The sequence below is a fragment of the Lontra canadensis genome, unplaced genomic scaffold, assembly GCF_010015895.1.
Source record: "Lontra canadensis isolate GAN:19392208 unplaced genomic scaffold, GSC_riverotter_1.0 scaffold20, whole genome shotgun sequence".
Lineage (NCBI taxonomy): Eukaryota > Metazoa > Chordata > Mammalia > Carnivora > Mustelidae > Lontra > Lontra canadensis.
In genome coordinates this window covers 22,585,152-22,608,843 of record NW_022631014.1, presented here as the reverse complement: position 1 = coordinate 22,608,843, position 23,692 = coordinate 22,585,152, and the positions used below count along the sequence as shown (strand labels likewise).

Sequence of the window (23,692 nt, the reverse complement as noted above, 5' to 3'; positions counted from 1 at the left end):
ATTTCATTTATTTGAGGGAAAGTGGAACACAAGGCGGGGTAGGGGGAGCAGAAAGAGGGAAGGCAAAAGCAGACTCCCTGCTAGTCAGGGAGCCTGACATGGAGCTCGATCCCAGGACCCTAGGATCATGACCTGAGCCAGAGGCAGATGCTTAGCCGACTGAGCTACCCAGGTATCCCACAATATAGTATTATTAAATATAATTGCCATGCTGTATGTTATAGCCTCATAACTTAATGTATGTATGTATTTATTTATTTTTAAAGACTTTATTTATTTGACAGGCAGAAATCACAAGTAGGCAGAGAGGCAGGCAGAGAGTGAGGGGGAAGCAGGCTCTCTGCTGAGCAGAGAGCCAGATGCAGGGCTCGATCCCAGGACCCTGGGATCATGATCTGAGCCAGAGGCAGATGCTTAACCGACTGAGCCACTTAGGTGCTCCACAATATAGTATTACTAAGTATAATTGCCATGCTGTACATTATAGCCTCATGACTTAATGTATTTAATTAATGGAAGTTTGTACCTTTGGATTACCTTAATTTCTTTTGCCCACCCCCATGCCCCACCTCAGGCAGTAGTCTGTCTGTTCTCTATATCTGTGAGCTTGGTTTTCTGTAGATTCCACATGTAAATGAGTTCATATGGTATTTGTCTTTCTCTGTCTGACTTAACTTCATTTAGCATAATGCCCTCAAGGTGCATTCATGGTACAAATGGCAAGACTTCGTTCTTTTTTAATAGCTGAATATAGACTCTATGTGTGTGTATATCACTACATCATCTTTATTCATTTATCCATTGATGGACATTTAGGTTTCCATATCTTAGCTGTTGTAAATAATGCTGTAGTGAACATGGGGGTGCAGAGGGATTCTAACTATTGATACACTTTAACTTGATGACACATTAAGCTTCAAACTTAATGAGTGGATAAGAAAATGTATTGATGTCGAAAGAAAGAAAATGTAGGTAGTGGTTTACTTTTCTTACTATTCTGGTCATTCATTTGTAGAAGCAGTTTAATTCATTTTCTACTGTAGTCATTCTTTTTTTTTTTTTTTTTAAAGATTTTATTTATTTATTTGACAGACAGAGATCACAAGTAGGCAGAGAGGCAGGCAGAGAGAGAGAGGAGGAAGCAGGCTCCCTGCCAAGCAGAGAGCCCGATGCGAGGCTCGATCCCAGGACCCTGGGATCACGACCTGAGCTGAAGGCAGAGGCTTTAACCCACTGAGCCACCCAGGCGCCCCTACTGTAGTCACTCTTAAAATAAGGCCGGTATTATACAATCTAAAATATGGCTAAACTAGTATATATTATAGTTTGAAAAAAAAAAAAAGGGTGCTTGTCATATAAGGACTCTTTGTATGGTGGTCTAAAAGTTCATTTATAAATTGGTTGCTTCAAATGCCATTTTTTCCCCCAGAGACTTAGAATCATAGCATTTTGGAATAGAATAGGACTTACTAAATACATACTTGGTCCTTTTTATCACTGATTTAAAAACCCCTGACTACCATAAAAGTTAGGAAGTTAGCTTTTCTGCATAGTGGAAGTGGTATTGGAACTTGTGATTATACAGATTCTGCTGGGGTTCTCTTCCCACGTTACTCTGCTGCCCTGTGTGTTGTTCCTCAGTCAAGAGGAGGTTTTTATTCATGTGAACTATGTCTGTCTTCTCATATTATTTATTAGCTAATTTGGGGTATTGTCACTGCAATATGTGATGAGAAGCTCTTAGTTGCTGTACTATGGAAGAAGTACCCAGTCTCTTTCTCTATAGATAATAGTGTTACAGTGTCCCTGACTTTCAGCTTTGTTTAGTAGACTAGTTTTTTTTTTTTAAACAAGTTCTGCATATTCCCGTTTCTCCCCCAGTTTTCTTTTACTTGACTATTTTTTTTTTTCTAGTTTTTTTGGACATAACTGGGAGAAAGTTAAAAGGTGGCATTTTTCTTATAGCTAAACAAATTTCAGGAAGGCAGATGCTTATCAACTGAGTCATCAGGTGTCCCCTCCCGCCTTTTTTTAAGATTTTATTTACTTATTAGAGAGAGCATAAGCAGGGGGAAGGGCAGAGGGAGAGGGAGAAGCAGACTCCTGCTGAGAGGGCTTGATTCCAGTCACTGGCATCATGGTCTGAGCTGAAGGCCAATGCTTAACTGCTTGAGCCACGCAGATGCCTCCCTGCTGCCCCCCTTCTCCCATGGAAAACTTTTAATGATATGAACAGATGTACAAGAGCCCTCTCCTCTCTCTCTCTCTCTCTCTCTCTCTCAGAATATAAAATAAACACATGGTTTATAGCTTTTTTTTTTTTAAAGATTTTATTTATTTATTTGACACACAGAGAGAGAAATCACAAGTAGTCAGAGAAGCAGGCAGAGAGAGAGGGGGAAGCAGGCCCTCCGATGAGCAGAGAGCCCAATGGGGGACTCGATCCCAGGACCCTGAGATCACGACCTGAGCCGAAGGCAGAGGCTTAACCCACTGAGCCACCCAGGCGCCTGGTTTATAGCTTTTTATCTGCATCTCTGGCCCTCTTTATCTAAGATGCTCTGTCCATATATATATATATCTGCGTCTTTGTATCTACATGTCTGTCTATATGTCTCTCAGTCTCTCTTTGTCAGCAAATAGGGTATCTCCTTACTTGGCAGAAACACACCTTCCTCTTGCAGCCATGACAGGGACATGGTTTATAGTATAGAATGGTTAAGAGATTGATTTTGGAGTTAGGCAGACTTAGGTCTCAAATTTTAACTCTACTCCTTAGTAGTTGTGCAACCTTAGGCAACTTACTTAATCTTTCTGAGACTCAGTTTCTGCAGCTGTGGAATAGAAGTAATAAGTACCCAATGGGATTTTGGAAGGATTACGTTAAATTATATTTGTGAAGTGTTTAGGACAGTTCCTGGCACATAGTAAATGTTCAGTAAATCGTTGTGCTTGCTGCTGTTAGAATTATTGCTGCCTCCTGTTACAAGCTGAGTCCACTAAAGCTATAATGTCTGTCTCTAAGTAAACTTGATGTACAGTTGATGCTTGGCTCTTTGAGAAATTATCCAACTCTGAGTGAACCTTCGTATATAATTCCCTTCTGGAAATTGGCTTCTGGGTTTTTTGGGCAATTAAACAAAGGGGTTTTATTTTGTTTTGTTTTAATTGTTTAGGTTGTAAATGTCTTAAAGTCCTTATTGACAAATCTTGATGAAGTAAAGAAGGAAAGAGAAGGGCTGGAGAATGACCTAAAATCAGTGAACTTCGACATGACAAGCAAATTTTTGACTGCTTTGGCTCAAGATGGTGTCATAAATGAAGAAGCTCTTTCTGTCACTGAACTGGATCGAATCTATGGAGGTCTTACGGCTAAAGTCCAAGAATCTCTAAAGAAACAGGAAGAACTTCTTAAAAATATTCAGGTAAAGTTTATATGCTTTAGTAAGATTTATGTAAAGAAAATAGGATAAACCTGGACTAAATCTATATCTGTTTAGGATTGTTTTTTTTTTTTTTTTTTTAAGTGATGCATTTTAATAGAAGTCTGTAGTCATTGTTGGTTATGTTTGATACCCACTGAATTTGTGGTATTTTTACTTTAAGGAAAGACTTAAAGTACTGTGTTATCACAGAAGAAATAACGTATTAGGTAAATTTCTAGTAATTCTGGCATGCAGTCATACACGATTTTCATATGTAGTTGGCAAAGTAACAATAAAAATGTTATGAGCTATATTAATTTGGTCAATAAATCTTTCCTTTAACAAGGTCTCACACCAGGAGTTTTCAAAAATGAAGCAATCTAATAATGAAGCTAACTTAAGAGAAGAAGTTTTGAAGAATTTAGCTACTGCATATGACAACTTTGTTGAACTTGTAGCCAATTTGAAGGAGGGCACGAAGGTATGATGTACAAAAATAATAGTTCACCAGCACAGATGTGAAAATATGGTTTGAGAAGTTAATTGTGTTTCCAGTTGTGCCACATTATTCTTGAAATCCTAGCTCTAATGACTTTCGTCTCTGAGAGGCTTATTGTGAGCAAGAGAAAGCTTAAAGGTGGCGTTATTTCATGGGAATGTTGAAGAATGAATTGTATATTCCATCAGGCAAAAAGAGGGTGTAGGAATTTCAGGCAAAAGAATTAGCACAGAGATGTCAAAAGCTAATGATACGTTCTGGGGAGAAGGAAAAGAAAGAAAATTGACTAATTAAAAAAAGTTTTTTTGGAAAGATTTTATATATTTGAGAGAGAGGGAAAAGAGAACTTCTTCAAAGTGAGCAGTGGGGAGAAGAAGAAGGGGGGTTGGGAGAGGGACAAACAGACTTGGTGCTAACCATGGAGCCCAACATGGGGGTCGTTCTCACAACCTTGAGATCATGACCTGAGCCGAAATCAGGAGTAGGAGGCTTAACTGACTGAACCACCCAGGTCTGCCAAAAGTTGATTATTTTGAGTGAATTATGAGGGAACAGGAGTAGTTGAAGTGAAGTTGATCTGTGGTGAGGAAGGGAGAAGGGGGTATGGCTTTTATATTCTGTGCTGATGGTGCTGATGGATGATGATAGACTTGTGATCTGCCTCAGTCTTAGGGTGCTTACTAAGTATGTTAAGTATTTTTTTGCTTTGCCTTTAAATAGCTTAGGGAAGTGATTATATTTATTTTTACCATTGACTTTGCTTTTGAGAGAGCAAGTGATTTTTAATTTTTTTAGGTACATGATACCTTGTGGTTTTTTAACTCCATAATGATCACTGAGTAAAGTTACCTTGATACAAATACAGTGGATATAATGTAAAACCCTGTGAAGAGGGGTAGAAATACTACACAGCCTTGAAAATAGAAGAATAAGACACCGGTTTATTTGGTTTAAAATGCTTTGTTGAAATAGATAAGCTGAGAAAACTCTTCAGAGAGCCTTTGGAAATATTTCTAAGGGTTTCTGAAGTGATACCTATATTTCTGAAGTGAATATGCAACTCTAATCCTTCCATTTAATTAGGTCTCATATTTTTATCATAGATTTATTAAGTAATTGACTTTTCTCTAGGAATTGGGAATATAGTCACCATCGTGAAACTTACAACTTGTTCCATTTAGTTTTGATGACAGATGTTCTCTAAAAGTGATTTTTTAATTTTTATTTTCTTTAGTTAGATCATATTCAATATTAAGTTATTGAACCTCAGGGGTATGACTATCTTATGAAGAGGATTTTAGTTCTTTAACTTTAATCATGATTAATGAACTTTCGATTGTGTTCCTCTATAGATTAAAAAAAATCATATCTGGTTTATTACTTGTATTTCTTCTTTGCTTACAGTTTTACAATGAGCTGACTGAAATCTTGGTCAGATTCCAGAACAAATGTAGTGATATAGTGTTTGCGCGGAAGACAGAAAGAGATGAACTCTTAAAGTAAGTTTATTTTGTGTATTGAATTGTATTTTTCTTTTGAAAAGTTGTATGTGGAGACTTTGGGGTGAACTTGGCAGTATGAAATAGCAATTCCCTCCCTTTCCTCCTGGACATTTACAAAATAACAAGCAAGCTGCGTGATCTGAGATTAAAGATGAAAAGGAGCAGAAACGCCGGGTGCTGGAAGCAAAGTGATGTCGTAGAAATGCTAAACAATAGTTCAGGGTGGCAGATATCAGAAATGCTAATAATAAACATAAATAGTGTACCTTGAAATGGCAGACAGGTTCCTCATATAAAACTAGAGGTACAGAATATGGGGAAGACAGGGTGAATAGCTTAGAAAACATCAGCTATGGCCCTTCAGAGGGAGGCAGCTGAGAAAGGTGGGCCATAGCATAGGACTCATTCCATGGTGAGTGACCTGTAGAGTTGACACAGCATTGGTACAATGATATAGTGCTTATTAAAAATGGTGAAAAATGAACAAAATTTAATAAAATCTAATAGATGGAGAATATTCCCCAGAATCATATTGTTACAGGACAGATAAATATTCTGAATGAACATTTCATTATGAGTTAAGAAAAAAAGAGAAGAGGGTTAGGAGGCAGTCACCCTGAGGAATGCCACACACAGGAATGCCAGAACTCAAGGAAGATGGTGAAAAGACGGGACATGATAAAATGTGAGGTGTCAGGATTCAGGAAACAAGTAGAAGAGAGAAGAACAAAACTGTCACTGAAACCAGATGAAATGGGAAGGAGTGAAAAGGAGAATAGACCATGAAGAAGACTACAGGAGCACAGAGTAGAAAAGAGGAAATCAAAGAAAATGAAACCAAAGTAAAAAAAGAATTAAAAAGGATTAAGGAGAAGATGGTCAAAGAAGATCCAAATATGCAAAATTGAATTCTGCTGAAAGAAGAAAAACCAAAACCCTGAATAGAAGAAATATTTAACAGTATTACTGAAGAACATTTTCCTAAAATAAGTGAAAGCTTACCAAAAAGGTTTATCTTACGGTCAGGAAAAATGAACAAGAACTGTCAACACCAAGTATAAATTTTTAGCCTTACAAGATAATGGCGGAGTCCTTTAGGCAATTGGGCAAAAAAGTCAAGTCCATTTATAAAAAGGTGAAAAAGTTGAGGCTCATAGCGCTGTGTGCTAGGAGAGAGTAGAGTGATTGCTACTGGAACTCAAGGAAAGCAAATATGAGCCAAGGATTTTATATCCAGACAGACTGTCCTTCAGGATAGTAATGAATGTAAAGAACTCAGAGACTACTATATTCATGAGTCTTTCTTGAACCCTTCAACCAGCCCCACCCTTATTCACCCCTCTGTTCACATTTAAACTATTTTTCATAGAAGTTGTTGGAGATACTGTCAAAGAGCTACCCCCCTCCACCTCTTTCTTGGCAATGTTGTTTTTAGAGTTTTTCTGCTAAACCCTTTAAAAAAAATTTTTTTTTTCCTTTTAATTATCCATGAGAGACAGAGACATAGGGCAGGCTCACCACAGAGTAGGAATCCGGATGTGGGACTCGATCCCAGGAGGCTGGGATCATGACCTGAGTTAAAGGCAAATGCTTAACCGACTGAGCCACCCAGGCACCCCTTCTACTAAACATTTTGAAAAGCAAATAATTAATGAACTTTTAACATGGCTTTAGAGACTAAAAAAAACCCCTCCAAACTATTGATAAGAAAATCTGACAAAGATTAAGACAAACCAGACTTCAGATGAGTTTCACTTATGAATATGGTTGCAAAAGTCCTGAATAAAATACTTAACCATTGATACCAGTATGTTAGAAAAAGAACCATGAACAAGTGGGGATAGGGTGGTTATTCCAGTAATGCGATGATTAGTTCAGTATTTTTTTTACATGTAAGGGAAAGAAGATTGTTTTCATAGGTGAGGAAAAAACAATAGAGAAAGTCTCATGTGGTTCATATATACAATGGAATATTACACAGCCATCAGAAAAGATAAATACCTAACATTTACATTGACATGGATGGAACTGGAGGGCATTATGCTAAGTGAAACAAGCCAATCAGATAAAGACAATTATCATATGGTTTCACTCATATGTGGAATGTAAGAAATAGTGCAGAGAGTCGGTCATAGTGGAAGGGAGGGAAAACTGAATGGGAAGAAATTAGAGAGGGAAACAAACCATGAGAGAATCTTGATTCTGGGAAGCAAACTGATGATTGCAGATAGGAAGGTGGGTGGGGGGATGGGGTAGCTGGGTGATGGGGATTTAGGATGGCATGTGATGTGATGTGATGTGATGAGCACTGGGTGTTGTGTGCAACTAATGAATTATTGAACATTATATCAAAAACTAATATGTTGGCTAATTTAAATTAAAAAAAAGTCTTCTGGTATGCAGTAGAATAGGAGTAGGTAGATACTTCCTTAACACTGTGTGTGTGTGTGTACCAATCTTTTTATATCTGCACAAAACTCGGCATCATGGTTCATGGAGAAACAATGTAAACATTCCTTCTAAAGGCAAGGACAAAATGCCCATTGTCAACTCTATTATTTAATACCATACTGGCAGTACGAGCCAGCATAATTAGACAAAAAAGTAAAATTTGAAATAGAAAAATTGAAAAAGAGAAGTTAAAATCTACACTATACAACTTTATGATAATACAGCTTAAAAATCCATGAGAACCCCAAAACTCTGCAAATAATAGAATTATTACTGAAGACAATGGATTGTAAATATAATTTATAGAAAACAGTAGCTTTTGTATAAATAAATATAGGAGATACAATGGAAGAAAAGACCCCCACTTGTAATAGCAACAAAAACCATAAAATACATAGGAATTAATTTGTTGTCTATGAGACCTATATGTAGAAAACTTTGAAACACTGTTTAAGGGCACAGGGGAGGACTTGCATTTGAAAGATGTGTCATGTTTTTGGGTAGGTTCCTCAACTTCATAAAGATGTCAGTTCTTACACATTCAACATAATTTATTGATTTAAAATAAACAGATTTTCACTTAAAACTAGATAAGTTGATCCTAAAACTTAGCTAGAAAAACTGTCAAATTATTTGCCAGGAAAATAGTATAAAAAGAACAGTAAGGGAAACTCATTCAACGAGATATTAAAATATATAACATTGTGTCTAATTAAAGCACAGTGGTACTGGTACGTGATTAGACAGACCGAAGACCAAATAGAAAATACAAATAGACTCTGATACATTGTTTAGTGTAAAAAAGATCCTAAGCCAATCAGAAGATGTTAGAGACAATTGTCTTGCCGTTTAGAAAATAAGTTATTATTATACCAGAATTAATTCCAAGTGGATCAAACTTGAAATGTGTAGGATAAAATAGAATGTTTATGAGAGAATTCCTTTATAAAGCTGAAATGGGACGAGTCTTTCTTACTCTGACTTAAAATCTAGAAGCCATTTTTTAAAAAGGAAAAATTCATCATAACATAAGCTGAGTCTTTATGTAATAAAATAGGGGAAAATATTTGAAACCTGCTCACAGAGGTGAAAGGCAAATTTACTGGTTTATGAAGAACTGGTTTATGAAGAACTCAGATATTACTGAGGACAAGAAAAACCCAATGGAAAAGTTGGCAAAGGCTGTAAACAGAAATTTGGCAGATGACGAAATATAAGTGGTTCCTAAGCATTTATGAAAAAATACCTGTGTGGGGCACCTGGCTCGCTCAGTCAGTAGAGCACGCAACTTTTGATTTTGGGGTTGTGAGTTCAAGCCCCACTTGGCCTAGAGCTTACCTAAAAAGTAGATAAATAAACTAGAAACCTGCCCTCATTCAATAAATGTAAATACAAATTAAAACTATTCTGAAGTAACATTTCTCAGGTTGGCAAAAATCTGGAAGTTTGAAAACATGCTTTGTTGGCACATGTGGGAGAACAGGTCTCATCTGTGGCTGTGAATGCATGTTGGTGCATCCTTGTGTGGGGCAGTTTTGCTTTAAAGGTCTGGATTACAAATCCATACATCTTTTAATCCAGCTAGTCTGGTTTTGACGATTTATTCTGGTATGTGTTAGCATATGCTAGAAATGACATTAACCAATTCGTTTTTGAATTGCTTGTAGCAGTAAAAGAAACAAATATCTAGGGCTGGTGAAATAAATAAAGCTACATCTGTACAGTTTTTTCTTTTTTTTTTCTTTAGTATGTTTTTTACTGGTATGGAGAGATTTTGAAGATAGTCATGGTAAAGAAGAAAGATACAGAACAGTATGAAGTATGCTTTTTGTGTAAAAAAGGAGAAAATAAAATACATTTGAATTGGTTTATGTGTCAAGTAATGCTGGACAGGTTCGTAAGAATAGTGTGTATCTGGGGGTGTGAGCGGTGGAGCGGGACCTTGCAGATAGGGATCTTTCACTCTTTGGTTTTTGAAGCAAGTGAACACATTATGTTTTCAGAAAGTTATGTGAAATTAAATAATTAATGGGTCTTTGTATGTTTTTATAGCCACATCCAAGTAGTCTGATTTTTATTTTTCAGACTGTACAGCTGAATTTTCAGAGTCATTCCCTACTGCCCACCTTTTTTTTTTTTTTAAAGCTGCAGAACCCTTTGCTCAAACTTAGTGTTACAGAGAAGCCTGGTTTGTAAAACAGATAAAGATTAATCTGGCTCAGATGCAAGTGGGGTGAGGGGCTTGGAGCAGGACCTTTTGCCCCTCTTTCCTTTCCTTCACCTAAGCAAGCAGCTGCCATTGAGATGACTGTACAGGACCCTTAAATTCTGTATCTCAGGACCAAGTGAGAGCCAAAAGAGGTTTCTTTTTTCTTTCTTTTTAAAAATTTTATTTACTTATTTGATAGAGAGAGCACAAATGGGAGGAACTGCAGACAGAGGGAGAGGGAGAAGCAGATTTCCTGCCAAGCGGAGAGCGCACTGTGGGGCTTGATCCCAGGACCCGGGAATCATGACCCGAGCCGAAGGCAGCCACCCTACCACCTGGTGCCCCCCAGGGGCCCCCCAAAAAAGGGTTTCTAAGTTTAAATTGGAGGTTGGCAGACTACAGTGCCCAGGTTAAGTCAAGCTTGCTGCTTAATTTTATAAAGTCAAGTTTTACTGGAACACAGCTTTGTTCTTTTTGTACATACTATCTATGGCTGGCTTTGCCCTGACTATAGCAGTCTTGAGTGTTTGTGACAGAGACCCTATATCCTGCAAAGCCTAAAATATTTACTGTCTGGCTCTTTATGCAAAAAATTTTGCCAACTCCTAGTTGAAATCCTTTTGTTGCCTGTGATAATTTACTTTCTAGTTGTGTGTACTGTTTTTCCACTTAAATATTTAGGGTAAAATAGGCTAACATAACTCTCTTCAGAATTGTGTAGTATAATACAGGTTCATGGCTTAGCAAGACATTTGGGGATATACTTGTTTTCAGATATTTCATATTTCAAATATCTAGCTTGAAAATTAGGCTTGTTACTATTTGCATGTGTATTTCTATATTTATACTATGAACAAAATCAGTTCTGAAACATTCATCAACTTGTCAGGTAATTTTAGCTTGATGATTGAAAGGTAAATGAAGGATGGAAAAGTAGGCCTGGGCGCCTGGGTGGCTCAGTGGTTAAGCATCTGCCTTTGGCTCAGGTCATGATCCCAGAATCCTGGGATCGAGCCCCGAATCGGGCTCTGTCCTAGGCGGGAGTTCTACTTCTCCCTCTCCTACTCCCCCTGCTTGTGTTCCCTCTTTTGCTGTGTCTCTCTCTGTCAAATAAATAAAATCTTAAAAAAAAAAAAAAAGGTAGGCCAAATAGACATAACATTAGCTTTTAAAAATCTGAGGGTTTATTTTGTTAAAATCACTCTTAATACCAGGGTCCTAAATTCCTTCAAACATATTTACTGATTATAAAATAAAAGCACAACAGAAGTATACATAAGGGGCGCCTAGGTGGCTCAGTGGGTTGAGCACCTGCCTTCAGCTCAGGTTGTGATCCCAGGGTCTTGGGATCGAGGCCCAGGTCAGCTCCCTGCTCAGCAGGGCATCTGCATCTCTCTCTTCCTCTGCTGCTCAAGTAGATAAATAAAATTTGTTTTATTTTATCTCCCAAATAGATAAATAAAGTCTTTTTTTTTTTTAAGATTTTATTTATTTATTTGACAGAGAGATCACAAGTAGGCAGAGAGGCAGGCAGAGAGAGAGAGGGAGAAGCAGGCTCCCTGCTGAGCAGAGAGCCTGATGTGGGGCTCGATCCCAGGACCCTGGGATCATGACCTCCGCCGAAGGCAGAGGCTTTAACCCACTGGACCACCCAGGCGCCCCTAAGTAAAATCTTTTGAGAAAGTATACATAAGTGTACATCTTACTGAATCTTCACAAACAGTGTAGTCATGCACTGAACACTTAAGTCAGTTCACAGGACATTGTCAGCACCACAGAAGCCTCATGCACGCATCTACTCAGTTGTTAACCACTTTCCCAGAGCAGCCATTATCCTTACTGTGAGAGTGTGGACTAGTTTCTCCTGTTTTGCACTGTGTATCTGGAGTCACATGCACTCTTTGGTACCTGGTTTACAGGCAGCATTGTGTTTGTGAGACTCATCCGTATAGTCGTGTGTAGTTGTAGATCTTTAATTTTCACATTTGGGTGCATTTCATTGTGTAAATGTGCTATAAGTTACACACATATTCTGTTGGGTGTTTGAGTAGTATGTAGTTTTAGCCATTGTATTATGATGAGTGTGAGGATGAATGTTTTAAAATCTGATTCCCCAGTTTTGCTGGTAGCAGTAAAAGAATAGAAGCAAACCAAATGTCCAGGGCTAGTGAAATAAAGCTTTGTCTGTATGGTGAAAGTACTATGTAGCCATGTATGCAATTTAAAATTTCCAGTAGCCACATTTTAAAATTTAAATTTTCAAAAGTGTATTTTGTTGGGGTGCCTGGGTAGTTCAGTTGGTTAAGCGATTGCCTTCAGCTCAGGTCATGATCCAGGGGTTCCAGGATCAAGCCCTGCATTGGGCTCCCTGCTCGGCAGAGAACCTGCTTCTCCCTCTCCGTCTCCCTTTCCCTCTGCTACTCCCCCTGCTCCTGTGCGCTCTCTCTGTCAAATAAATAAATAAAATCTTAAAAAAAAAAAACCCTCACAAAAAACCCCCCAAAATACATTTTGTTTAGGCTGGTATATCTAAAATATTATAATTTAAACATAATCATAAAAAATATGTATGACCTACTACTTTTTTCAGAGTAAGTCTTAAAAGATTTGGTGTGTAATTTCCACTTACAGCACATCTCTGTTCAAACTAGCCCCATTTCAGGTGTTTAATAGTCATATGGGCTAGTTCTAGGTCCTGCTTTTGGTGAGCAAATACATGCAGTACTGTTGGATATATATCTAATAGTGAAATTGCTAGGTGAGAGGGTGTATGCATAAGGAGCTTTAGTTGAAGCTTTCGGTTTTCCAAAGTAGTTGTACTAATTTATATTTCTTCCAGCTGTGTATGAGAGTTGGCTGTTTTGGTAGATGTGTAGTGTTATTTCATTGTGGTTTTAATTTTCATTTTCCTCATGACTAATATGTCTTCTTTATATTCAGTGTGCAAAAAGAATAAATATTTTTCTCTGAACTTTACCTTCTTTTCACTAGTGATTTGAAACATTATAATGTCAGTAATGATGGTTGTTGGCAGTGAAATACTGGTGGGGTTTTATATCATATGTTTTTGCTTTTTTATGTTATTAGTCTCATGATTTAATAGCTCTGAGTTAAATAATTATTACTAAGTGGCTAGGAAATTCTCCATTGTCCTGTAAGTGTGTTATTTATTGCAGCTATCTCTGAAGTTTATCAAAGATAAAGAAAAATATTATGTTAAGGCTTTATAATATAATTACATATGTTAGATATTGCATTTGTAATATACTCAAGTATCTGATAAATTATAATTATATAAACCATTATAATAAGTGAAGTATTACATATCGAATATGATTAAACATATTTGTATATATGAAATATACACACAAATATTTCAAAAAATCGGAACTTTCTGAATTTTAATATTGATTAAAAACTTCTAATTTATGTTGTAAGCAGTTATTACAAACTTACAAATGTTAAGAATTATTTTTGCCTCCCTTCTTTTTTTTTTTTAAAGATTTTATTTATTTGAGCGAGCGAGAGAGAGAGATCACAGAGGGAGAGAGAGGGTTGGGGGAAAAACAGATTTGCCACTGAGCGGAGAGCCTGATGTTGGGCTGGATCCCAGGACCTTGGGATCATGACCTGAGCCCCGAAGGCAGATGCTTAACCGACTGGGCCACCCAGCTGCTCTGTATTTTTGGTTTCTTGATGAGTGTGTATTAACTTTCTTTATATAGAGAGTGACGAATTTATCTTCTAACTGGGACCCTTTTTTGGTAGTAAAAGTGTGGTCCGGGTGGGACTTTGGGAGTTGTAGGACATCAGGTGCTGTTGCGAACATGTTGGGGCTTGCCATATTTACTTTTTTGTGTATATGACTCAGTTCAGATAGAAGTTGGTCAATACCATGTGTTTCCTAGAGTGCATTTTACCTTAGGGTTTTGGTTAGTGAGATTTTGGGTTGGATTTCAGTTTACTGTTGGAGGGGACTTTAAATTATTTTCCTAAAATTTAATACTCTATTTTAATAGTCCTTTTAACAGTCTGTCATGCATTTACCTTAGTTATAGATGTTAGGGTTATCTTTTAACATAAAATATCTCAGTGCTGCATTTCTTTGAATAGCTTCAGAAAATTTTCACCAAGAAATTTGCATAATGGTTTGAATAGGTTAGATTTCTCACTTGTTGTTTTGTTTCCTAAAACACTGGTATGAAACACCTGGCTGTGTGCAGTTGTGGTGTTCTGATAACTTTTAGATAGGCCAGTATATTAGGAGTTTCCATCTAGGGGTGACTTCTTAATAGTGAGTGGGCAGTCTTTTAGGACTGCCTGCCGAGTTTGACATGTTCCTTACTCTAGCTGTAACTGTGATCTCTGATCTTTTCCTAGTCTTCAGAAATAGAAAAAGAACTAATTTTATTTTTTTAAATAGTAGGAAAAAAGATTTGAGTTCGTTCTAGTCAAGAACGGAAATGTAGTATATTTTAAAATACCATCATTGTTTTGAGTCTATTTTCTGTTTCCTATATGAAGAGAAGAAAAAATTTAAAAAGATCTGGTATTCATCTCACACCAGTCATGTCTAAAATTAACAATCAGGAAATAACAGATGTTGGTGAGGATGCATGTGGGAATGCAGACTCGTACAGCCACTCTGGAAAACAATAAGGAGGTTCCTCAAAAAGTTGAAAATAGAGCACCTTATGACCCTTACCCCAGAGGTAGAAATGTAGTGATCTGAAGGGGCACCTGCACCCCAGTGTTTATAGCAGCAATGTCCACCATAGCCAAACTATGGAAAGAGCCCAGATGTCCATCAACAGATGAATGGATAAAGATGTGGTATCTGTCTACAATGGACTACTACTCAGCCATCAAAAATTGAAATGTTGGTGTTTGCAATGGCGTGGATGGAACTAAGAGGGTATTACGCAGAGTGAAATAAGTCAATCGGAAAGACAATTGTCATATATCATATGATTTCACTCATATGTGGAATTTAAGAAACAAAACAGAGGAGTATAGGGGAAGGGAGGGAAAAATAAAACAAGAGGAAATCAGAGAGGGAAACAAACCACAAGGGACTCTTTTTTTTTTTTTAAATTAACATGTAATCTGTTATTTGCCCCAGGGGTACATGTCTGTGAATCATCAGGCTTACACATTTCACAGCACTCACCATAGCACATACCTTCCCCAAAGAAGAGACTCTTAATCATAGGAAACAAACTGAGGGTTGCTGGTCGGGAGAGGGGGTTGGGAGGATGGGGTAATGCGTGATGGGCATTAAGGAGGGCACATGATGTAATGAGCACGGAATGTTATATAAGGTTGATGAATCACTGAACTCTTCTCCTGATGGTAGTAATACACTATATGTTAATTAATTGAGTTTAAATTTAAAAAAACTATGAAAAAAAAAGATCTGGTATTTTATAGATGTTGTTTTTTAAAATTGTGTTAATTCCTAACACTTTTGTCTTTAATAAGGGACTTGCAGCAAAGCATTGCCAGGGAACCTAGTGCTCCGTCAATTCCTACACCTGCATATCAGTCTTCCCCAGCTGGGGGACATGCGCCAGCTCCTCCAACGCCAGCAGCAAGAACCATGCCGGTCAGTAAGCAACCACAGTTTGTAAATGGAAGTTTTACATTAGTGCTTGCTTGCCGTGAAGGATGAAACAGGCTTTACATTGTAAAGATCTGGTGGTTACCAGTTTTCATCAGATTGACCAACCTTTTGATGTTTTGCAATATAAGGGATTCAGCATCACTCATGAATTCTTGCCAAAAAGGTTCAACTTGAATCTCATCAGGCCTTTAGAACCACCTCTCAGTTTATAGCAAATACAGTGTTACGAAATAAGAAGTTAAATTGTGCCATTTGGAAATAATTGGACAAATCCAGAACTGGGGCATTCTGAGACACTTTGTCTTTTCTAAAAGTGAATGTCATGGAAAGAAAAAAAAATAGGTGTGGGACATTCTGGTTTAAAAGAGGAAAGATTCATAATAATCATGTAGTACATGAACCTCGATTGGATCTTGGTTTATAAAAATTCCTTTAAGAGCTTTTTTTGGTGATAAATAGGAAAACTTGAATGTGGAGTGGATGCTCAATGACATTAGGAAGTAATATTAGGACTTGTATGCTGCAGTCTTTAGGGCTGTTGTCATGAAATTTGCAACTTACTTTCACATGGTTCTGCAAACATTTAGGTAGATAAATATATGGATATAGCTATAGATAAAGCAAACATGACAAAATGTTAATAGTTACTGAATTTAATTGGTAAATATTATATTTATTATACTATTCTTTTAAGTTTTCGAGTGTTTGAAAATGTTTGCATGAAAAATGTGGCTAGGAGGAGATTATAGTAATAAACCATACCTGACTTGCTCCTTCCTCCCATCTCAAATGTCTAACCATTGATGGGAGCAGTAATGAGCTACAGAAATGATTAGGCATTAGGAACAGAGTAGTAGCTGGGCAGTTTCCAGAAATTGGAGAATCATTCCTCAACTTGTTACATTTCTAGAGCAACAAGTCAACATTTAAAAATGGAAATTAGAAATATATTTGGTTGGATTCTAGAGTTTCCCATATGCCCTCACTTATTTTAACTGACAGTAATTTGACAGCAACATAAAACATTTTGTAGTCAATGTTGACTTTTTCTTATAGCCTGCTAAGCCCCAACCCCCAGCTCGGCCTCCACCTCCTGTGCTTCCGGCAAATCGAGCTCCTCCTGCTACTGCTCCAGCTCCAGTGGGGACAGGCACCGCCCCGCCAGCTCCGTCACACACTCCTGGTTCAGCAGCTCCTCCTCCACAGGCCCAGGGACCCCCATATCCTACCTATCCAGGATATCCCGGGTAAGGCTGCAACTGAATATCTGAATGAATTGGCTAATGTTTCTAGCTCTGGTTAGACTTTTAAAAACAGGGTTACCCCTTCTCTAATGGAGGTATCATGAATGAATAATCTGCATTGTCAGCTTACACAGAAAGGAAAATAATTTTACAGGTACTTATTTGAGCAATTGAATGGCTATTTCCTAGGCTTATTTATGTTTTTAGTTTTTACATGCTGGGTTCATCTTAAATCTCTTCTGTATGGGATGTGGAATGTGCTTCCTTGGTTGTCTTTATTTTGGTGATAAACGGATAGGCACCTTTTTCGAACTTAGCAAGACTAATAAGGCCTTGCTTATGTACCTGTACTTTGAAATATTGGCATTCTGACAGACTGTTGAACACGACTCTAATTACGGCATGTGCTTTCTTAAAGAACAGCTTTCTTTGTGATAATTTTTTAATCTTAAAAATCCAGACATTTGACTACCTCTTAAGATGTGCTCCAGACTTTGCTTTTGTAAGTACATTCTGTCTTCCAAATATTAAAACTTTGTTAACGGTGAATTTATGTGCATTACAGCGAGTATTGAATCTTGTGAATCAGGAAGGTACTTAGGTTGGTACATTAAAATTAAGGGTCTCCCATTTTTATTCCTTGTTAATAGTTTAATATTTAGTCTTATTTCCATTACAGTATTAAATACTCGATATTCTTTTATCTCAAGTATTAACAGATAGGAACACTTTTTTTCTAATAAGTACCTTGAAATAGCGGTTTTTTTCCTCCCTAGTGTTCTCTGCTAGACTGAGAAAGAGAAAAATGACTTTCTTGAAAAAAACTTGGTTTTAGAATAATTATTACATTTCATATTCCAGTATTTGATTTACCAATCCCTTTTTTTGTTTGTTTGTTTTCTTTTCATCAGGTATTGCCAAATGCCCATGCCCATGGGCTACAATCCTTATGCATACGGCCAGTATAATATGCCATATCCGCCAGTGTATCACCAGAGCCCTGGACAGGCTCCATACCCAGGACCCCAGCAGCCTTCATACCCCTTCCCTCAGCCCCCACAGCAGTCTTACTATCCACAGCAGTAATATGTCAGCTCAGAAGCTCAGCTGGTTCAGTTCAAAGGGAAAGAAGTACCAACCCTGCAATAAGTGTACTAAACTCTATGTTCTGGTTAATATAATGTACTCTGTTATACTGAACACAGTGTATAATTTCTGTCTGTGGCTGAAAGCTAAAAACTGTGCCCCAGTTCCACATTTGATTGCACACTGAGAGATGCTGCTATTGCAGTATAAACACTATAATAGGTATAATAGGATTTGAAATAAATTACATTTCAGCTAAAAGTTGAAAATGAGAAATTAAACCCACAAGTGAAACGTTTGAAATTATTATACTTATGTCTACATAAGACGTGGTTGGGACATCAGATACTTACAATGATGGTTTAAGTACTGATATTCAAGAAAACTAAGTTTTCTTTCTCTTTTGGTTTATCAGTTTGGTTTAATATCCATTATACTATTTTGCATAATCAAAGCATTGTAAATCTTATAATTTAAAAATAAATTACTTAAGAACAGTTGTCATTGTTATGTTTTGTCATTGATTCTCATTACTGTCTAATTTCTTTCTGATATTAGTCTCTCATTTTATATGTACATAAGTTAAACAGATAACTGTGTTTAAGTGCATGATTAGTGCAAGTTAATATGTCAGGTTTATAGGAAAACCAGAAGAATAGTACCATAATTTATCTTTCATTGCTGATTAGTAAATTAATTTTGACATTTATTTTGAAAAGTCCTATAATGTGGAAGAAACACAATTGCTACCAAAGATTATTCAAATAAATATACAAATAAATATGTATATTTAAACTTTTATTAGCCTCTCCAAGAAATTGATACAAATTCTGATAATTTTTTCCCTTTTTTTCATAACCTATTTAAAATAAATACATATCATTGACAGTACTGTCTAATGTAATGGAATTGTTTAAAGAAAATTTGCTATACCCTTCTATTCCTTTTTTCCACCTTACTGTCTTAACTTAGTAACATTTAATGCACAATGTATCTGAGTCAATCTAAGCCCTTTCATTTTATGCTCCTAAAATATTAGACTATTTTATAATTCAGGGAGCGTACAAAACAATTGTTGGGAACATATGCCAATTCTGGAATAGGCTATATATTTAATATTAAGCTCTGCTGTTAGGATAATTAATCACTCTATAAACCTCAGTAAAAATAGTGAGACATGCATCATGGAGTGAGTAAAAGAGAAAGGTATGAGTTGTCTAATAGTGGGATTTGTTTTGTGTGAGGTTCATTTCTGAACACATCAGGCATATGAGCAGATTTCCAATGAATCTGTTTATGTTTATTTTCTAAGTTTTGATGCTCACCTTTTCTTGCATTATTGTTACATTTAAATGATACTGTCATTTGGTCCACTGTTCTTTTCATTGACATTTTGGGTTTATATTTTAAATGTTGGACTGGAGGTGTGATTGTAAAAGGGAGTGCATTGGTTAAAAAATATATGTACATTTAAAAAATCTTACTTTGTTGTTGTACGTAGAAAACATGAAGGCATGTTACAAATGACCTTTCCATGGAATATTGAAATTGGTTTAAAGTCCAATAGTTAAAACCTTGGCAAAAGTAGTTTTTTACATATCATAGCTAAATTTTATTAATGTGGAATCATCAAACTATGACATAGGCTTTTTTGACACTTATGTAAAAGGCATTAAAGTTCTACATTCTTATTATTCTTATTATTCATGGTATCCTATACTAACAGGAGATACTCAGAGTTAGGGGTATTCCAAATTGCTAGTTTTATTCTTACTAATGCAGAAAAAAAAAAAAAAAACAAATTGGCCTGAATATTCTCTTGGGGAAAGAAGGCACTAAGAAGAGTAAGAGCATCAGAGGGGCAAAAGAGGTTATAAGGCCACTTAGCCCATTCTGTGTGCTAAGCTAGGCCTGCTCCTAGAGAGCCACGGGAAAATTGTTCAGAAACTGTTAGAAAGGAGGCTCCAAAGCCCCAAGTGGCAGCCTCTTCCATCATGCCTGACTCGCTCAATGACTTTTTTACACAGTAATGCAGACCCACTCTCTGGTCAGTTCACTTATCCTTTAGGTAACTGTGGATGTGTTTTTTGGTCGCCTGTGTCTGGGTACAGATGACCAGATTTCTGCAGCCCGTCCTTGCTGGGGCTGTCCTCATAGCATTTCTAGTTTCATTAGGGTAGCTCATGGTAAGAATTTTCTGTTAGTCTGTTTTGCATTCTAACAAACAAGGAAGCCCCCACTGGGATTATGTTTTTTACCAAACTTTCTTGTCCTTTGTTTAACTTCTTATATTCCACAGAATACCCTAAAACGGTGTTATGGACAATGTTATTTATCTCGAGGTAGGAAGGTGTCAACTCTGGTTTAGGTTTTTGTTACCTATGTTTATAATTAGACTTTTTGATAATTTTCCTAAACTAAAGAAACCATTCCCAGACCATTTAAGTTTGGGTTTGGAATACTGTTTTTAAAAAAGGACTGCAAGTAATGAAGCTCTGCTTGGAGGAGCTAGTCAGAAGTGGGGGAAAAGCCTCACTTCTCCTATTTTCTTGTTCCTAGTTGGAGACAAATAGCTTGACTTCTCAGTCTGATGTAAAGTATTGGTCTATTCCCATGTCCTTTGATTTTTATTCTCAGTTAAGAAGAACAGTTATATGTCACTGCACACCAATCAGTCTTTATGAGACATTCCTGTACCCATAACCCCGGTTTCTTCGCAGTTTATAATCTCTCCTTCCCCAAATGTAAGTAGTTAACAGAAAAAAAGAACAAGATTTCACAGAACCTTCTGTCCCTGACACTCTGTCCCAGTCAGCAGCCTTTCTAGTTAAAACAGATTTTAAAAACGTTTCCATTAGAGCTTTACAAAGTTTGCAAAAGTGCTTTATACACATTTTCTAATTTCATAAACATGATAAAATGCAGTTTGTTCAGTAGGTTTCAGTTTGCTAATGGGGATTTTTTTTTTCTTTTAATGATTGGTATATCTCGAAGAATCTTGCTACAACCTAGTGGCATCTCTCTCTCTTTGTAAACACTTCTGCAATTATTAGTTGATTCACAGTACAGAACAGGATACAAAGTAGGGAAAAACTGCTATAGTGTTAAAATTACTAGTATAAAAATAGACTGTAGAACTAAATGGTTGATTATAAGATTTACATGGAAGAGCTAAGAAGGAAAAATTATATTTTTAAAGAAAAAGAGAATATTCAGGCTTTATTTCTGGTATGAAGTTTATATTTTTTAAAAAAATCCTATATTATCACACCAGAGATTTTAGATTCTTTTCTGGTTACAAACACTGCTGGTAGTTGGATTATATTTTTATTGTATTCATTTCTCTTAGGGGGAAAATTGTAAAGCAACAAAAAGGTTCCAGATGAATGTATCCTAGAAATAAAAGTTGAAAGATTCTTACTTCCTTGGAGTATGAATTCTTATTTGAATTGTTTATCCTTCAGCTTTATAGTTTCTGCAGTTTGACAAATGGTGGTTTGGGAAATAAAAAAATACCCACTCTGACTAAATGCGTGAGACCGTGTTTAAATGTTTTCTTACAGCGGTCAGCCCCATACTTGATCCATGGATGGACTATGTTTTTCATTAGTTGTGATTTGCCCCAGTTTTTTTTTTTTTTTTAAACAAGCGAAACCCATTGTAATTTTGTGTTTTGTTTTTGTTTTTTTTTAAATTAACATATAACGTATTATTTGTTTCAGGGGTGCAGGTCTGTGAGGAATCTTTTCAGGTGTCATTTCTTGGGGGTTAATTTTTGGAAATGTATGGCATTTTACTCAGTTGGTTAGGAAAGGGGAGATGGTAAAATGTGTTCATGTTTTATTCGTAAATTTTTTGAAATGTGTTCGTCTTTTAAAACATTTTCTTTCTACTTCTTCCATGTTTTAAGGTCAGATGCAACTATTTTATTATGTAGCTCACAATGCACAATTTATCTGAAAATGTGTTGATGCTGTATGTCTTCCAAATTTGTTGAACAAGCTGGCTCCAGGAATGAATCAATAGTCTGGATCCCTATTATATAAATTTTAAGTACATCAACTGGGCATAGTTAAATCTTAACTTCTGTTTTCAGTAATCTGGTATCTGGGTTGGAGAGGACAGAGTTCACACTAGGGGCTTGGACGTGTAGATGTCTGCAGTGAGAGGCCAGTGCTTGGTGCTTGTGTTGTGCTGCAGTCTAAAGGGAAAGGAGCAGCTTCGTGTGCTGGGGTGGCTTTAGCATTTACTTCGGCATGGCGCATGGGGCTGGCTTAGGAACTGCAGGGAGCAGGCTTCAGCTTGCCCAGAGCCTGTGCACCAGAGAGCCTCAGGCCACTGCCAACCAGTGTCCCCATTGGCTGCCAGGCTCCCCTGTGTAGATAATCAGTCCAGGCACATCCTGAGTGTCTGCCTTAGCATCCCGCCTACAAGGGACCCTGTCTTCTGTCAGTTCTGTGGCTCCTGATACTCTTCCTTCGAGTTTAAAAGTTGCTTAGTCCTTTTCAACTAATGAGCACTCAAGTGGTACGGGTGAACAGGCTCACGTCTGTTACCATTTAATTTACTCTTCAGTTTTACTGTATTTTTAACTCTGTCTATGTATTTTGAAGTCATGTGATTCATATTCATGTTAATTATGTCTATTGTGAACATGAAATGACTGTTCTTTTTCCACCTTGTAATATCTTTTGTTATTAAAATTGCCACCATTGTGTTCTTTTTGGATGCATTAGCAAAATTTCTAAATTGTGTGTGCTTGCCTTAGTTATAGGTGTTTAGATGTAGTTACTGGACCCAGTCAGATTTTTTTTTTTTTTTTTTTTTTTTTGGATAATCGAATAGGAAAGTTTCACTTGCAACTTTGTTAAAATTGTGATTATATGATCTTTTGATCATTTTGTTTGGTATATTTTGTCTTCTCTGTTTCCTTTTCTTGTCTTTAATTGGTTGGATTATGTTTTCTCTCTTCTAATTATTTGGAACATTAATACTTTTCTTACCACACCACCCCCAGCCAAATCTTGTCTTTTAAAAAATTTTTTTATAAACAGGATTTAGATTGCTCTTGTTAATGCACTATTATTTTTACAGTAGGCATCATCTCTGGATTATAATAATTGGGCTTTGCGTTTTGTTTGTGTTTCTCTTCAGTTTTATATTACTCAGTTTACAAAATACATTAACATGGCAGAGGTGGGTCTCCTCCCTTTTTCATCTTGGGGTGGCCTTTGACCATTTAGGATGTTTGATCTTGTTGTCTGTCTTACGTCAAATCCCCTAGTGCTTCCAGTCTTGTGGCTTTTCTGTTACCAGTAAGCACCTGATCCCAGACAAGGGACCCCTGTGGAGGGCCAATGCCTTCTTTTTCTACCAGAACCTAGAAGAAGGGATAAAGAAGAACCTTCACCCCTTCAACCTTCACCACCCACCACAATAGATTGGGCTGCATCATACATTCTTTTAAAATTTAGTGTACTTTTTGAGTAAGTATATACACGTATAAATTACAAGAGGTAAGAAAAGGCATGTGATGAAACAATGTGTCATCCAGTTTCCTTCCTTGGAGACTATCTGCTACCAGCACGCACAGAGTTCAAATTGTCTTTAGGTTTATCAACTCCCAGTAGCAGATGTGATGTGACCTTCTGTG

At 36.8% G+C, this 23,692-nt stretch overlaps 1 protein-coding gene across 2 annotated transcripts in view; it reads left to right on the top strand.

Moving 5' to 3' along the window:
• The window catches only part of PDCD6IP (programmed cell death 6 interacting protein), an 80,573-nt gene extending 59,114 nt beyond the window's left edge, over positions 1-21,459 (top strand). For both annotated transcript variants that reach the window (XM_032861294.1, XM_032861293.1), the window contains exons 13-18: positions 3,177-3,425; positions 3,772-3,906; positions 5,329-5,423; positions 15,568-15,691; positions 16,766-16,956; positions 17,865-21,459. In XM_032861294.1, the coding sequence (XP_032717185.1) occupies positions 3,177-3,425; positions 3,772-3,906; positions 5,329-5,423; positions 15,568-15,691; positions 16,766-16,956; positions 17,865-18,039 (969 nt within the window). In that variant the 3' untranslated portion in view covers positions 18,040-21,459. The remainder of the gene's footprint in view (positions 1-3,176; positions 3,426-3,771; positions 3,907-5,328; positions 5,424-15,567; positions 15,692-16,765; positions 16,957-17,864) is intronic.
• The last annotated feature ends 2,233 nt before the right edge of the window (positions 21,460-23,692 follow it).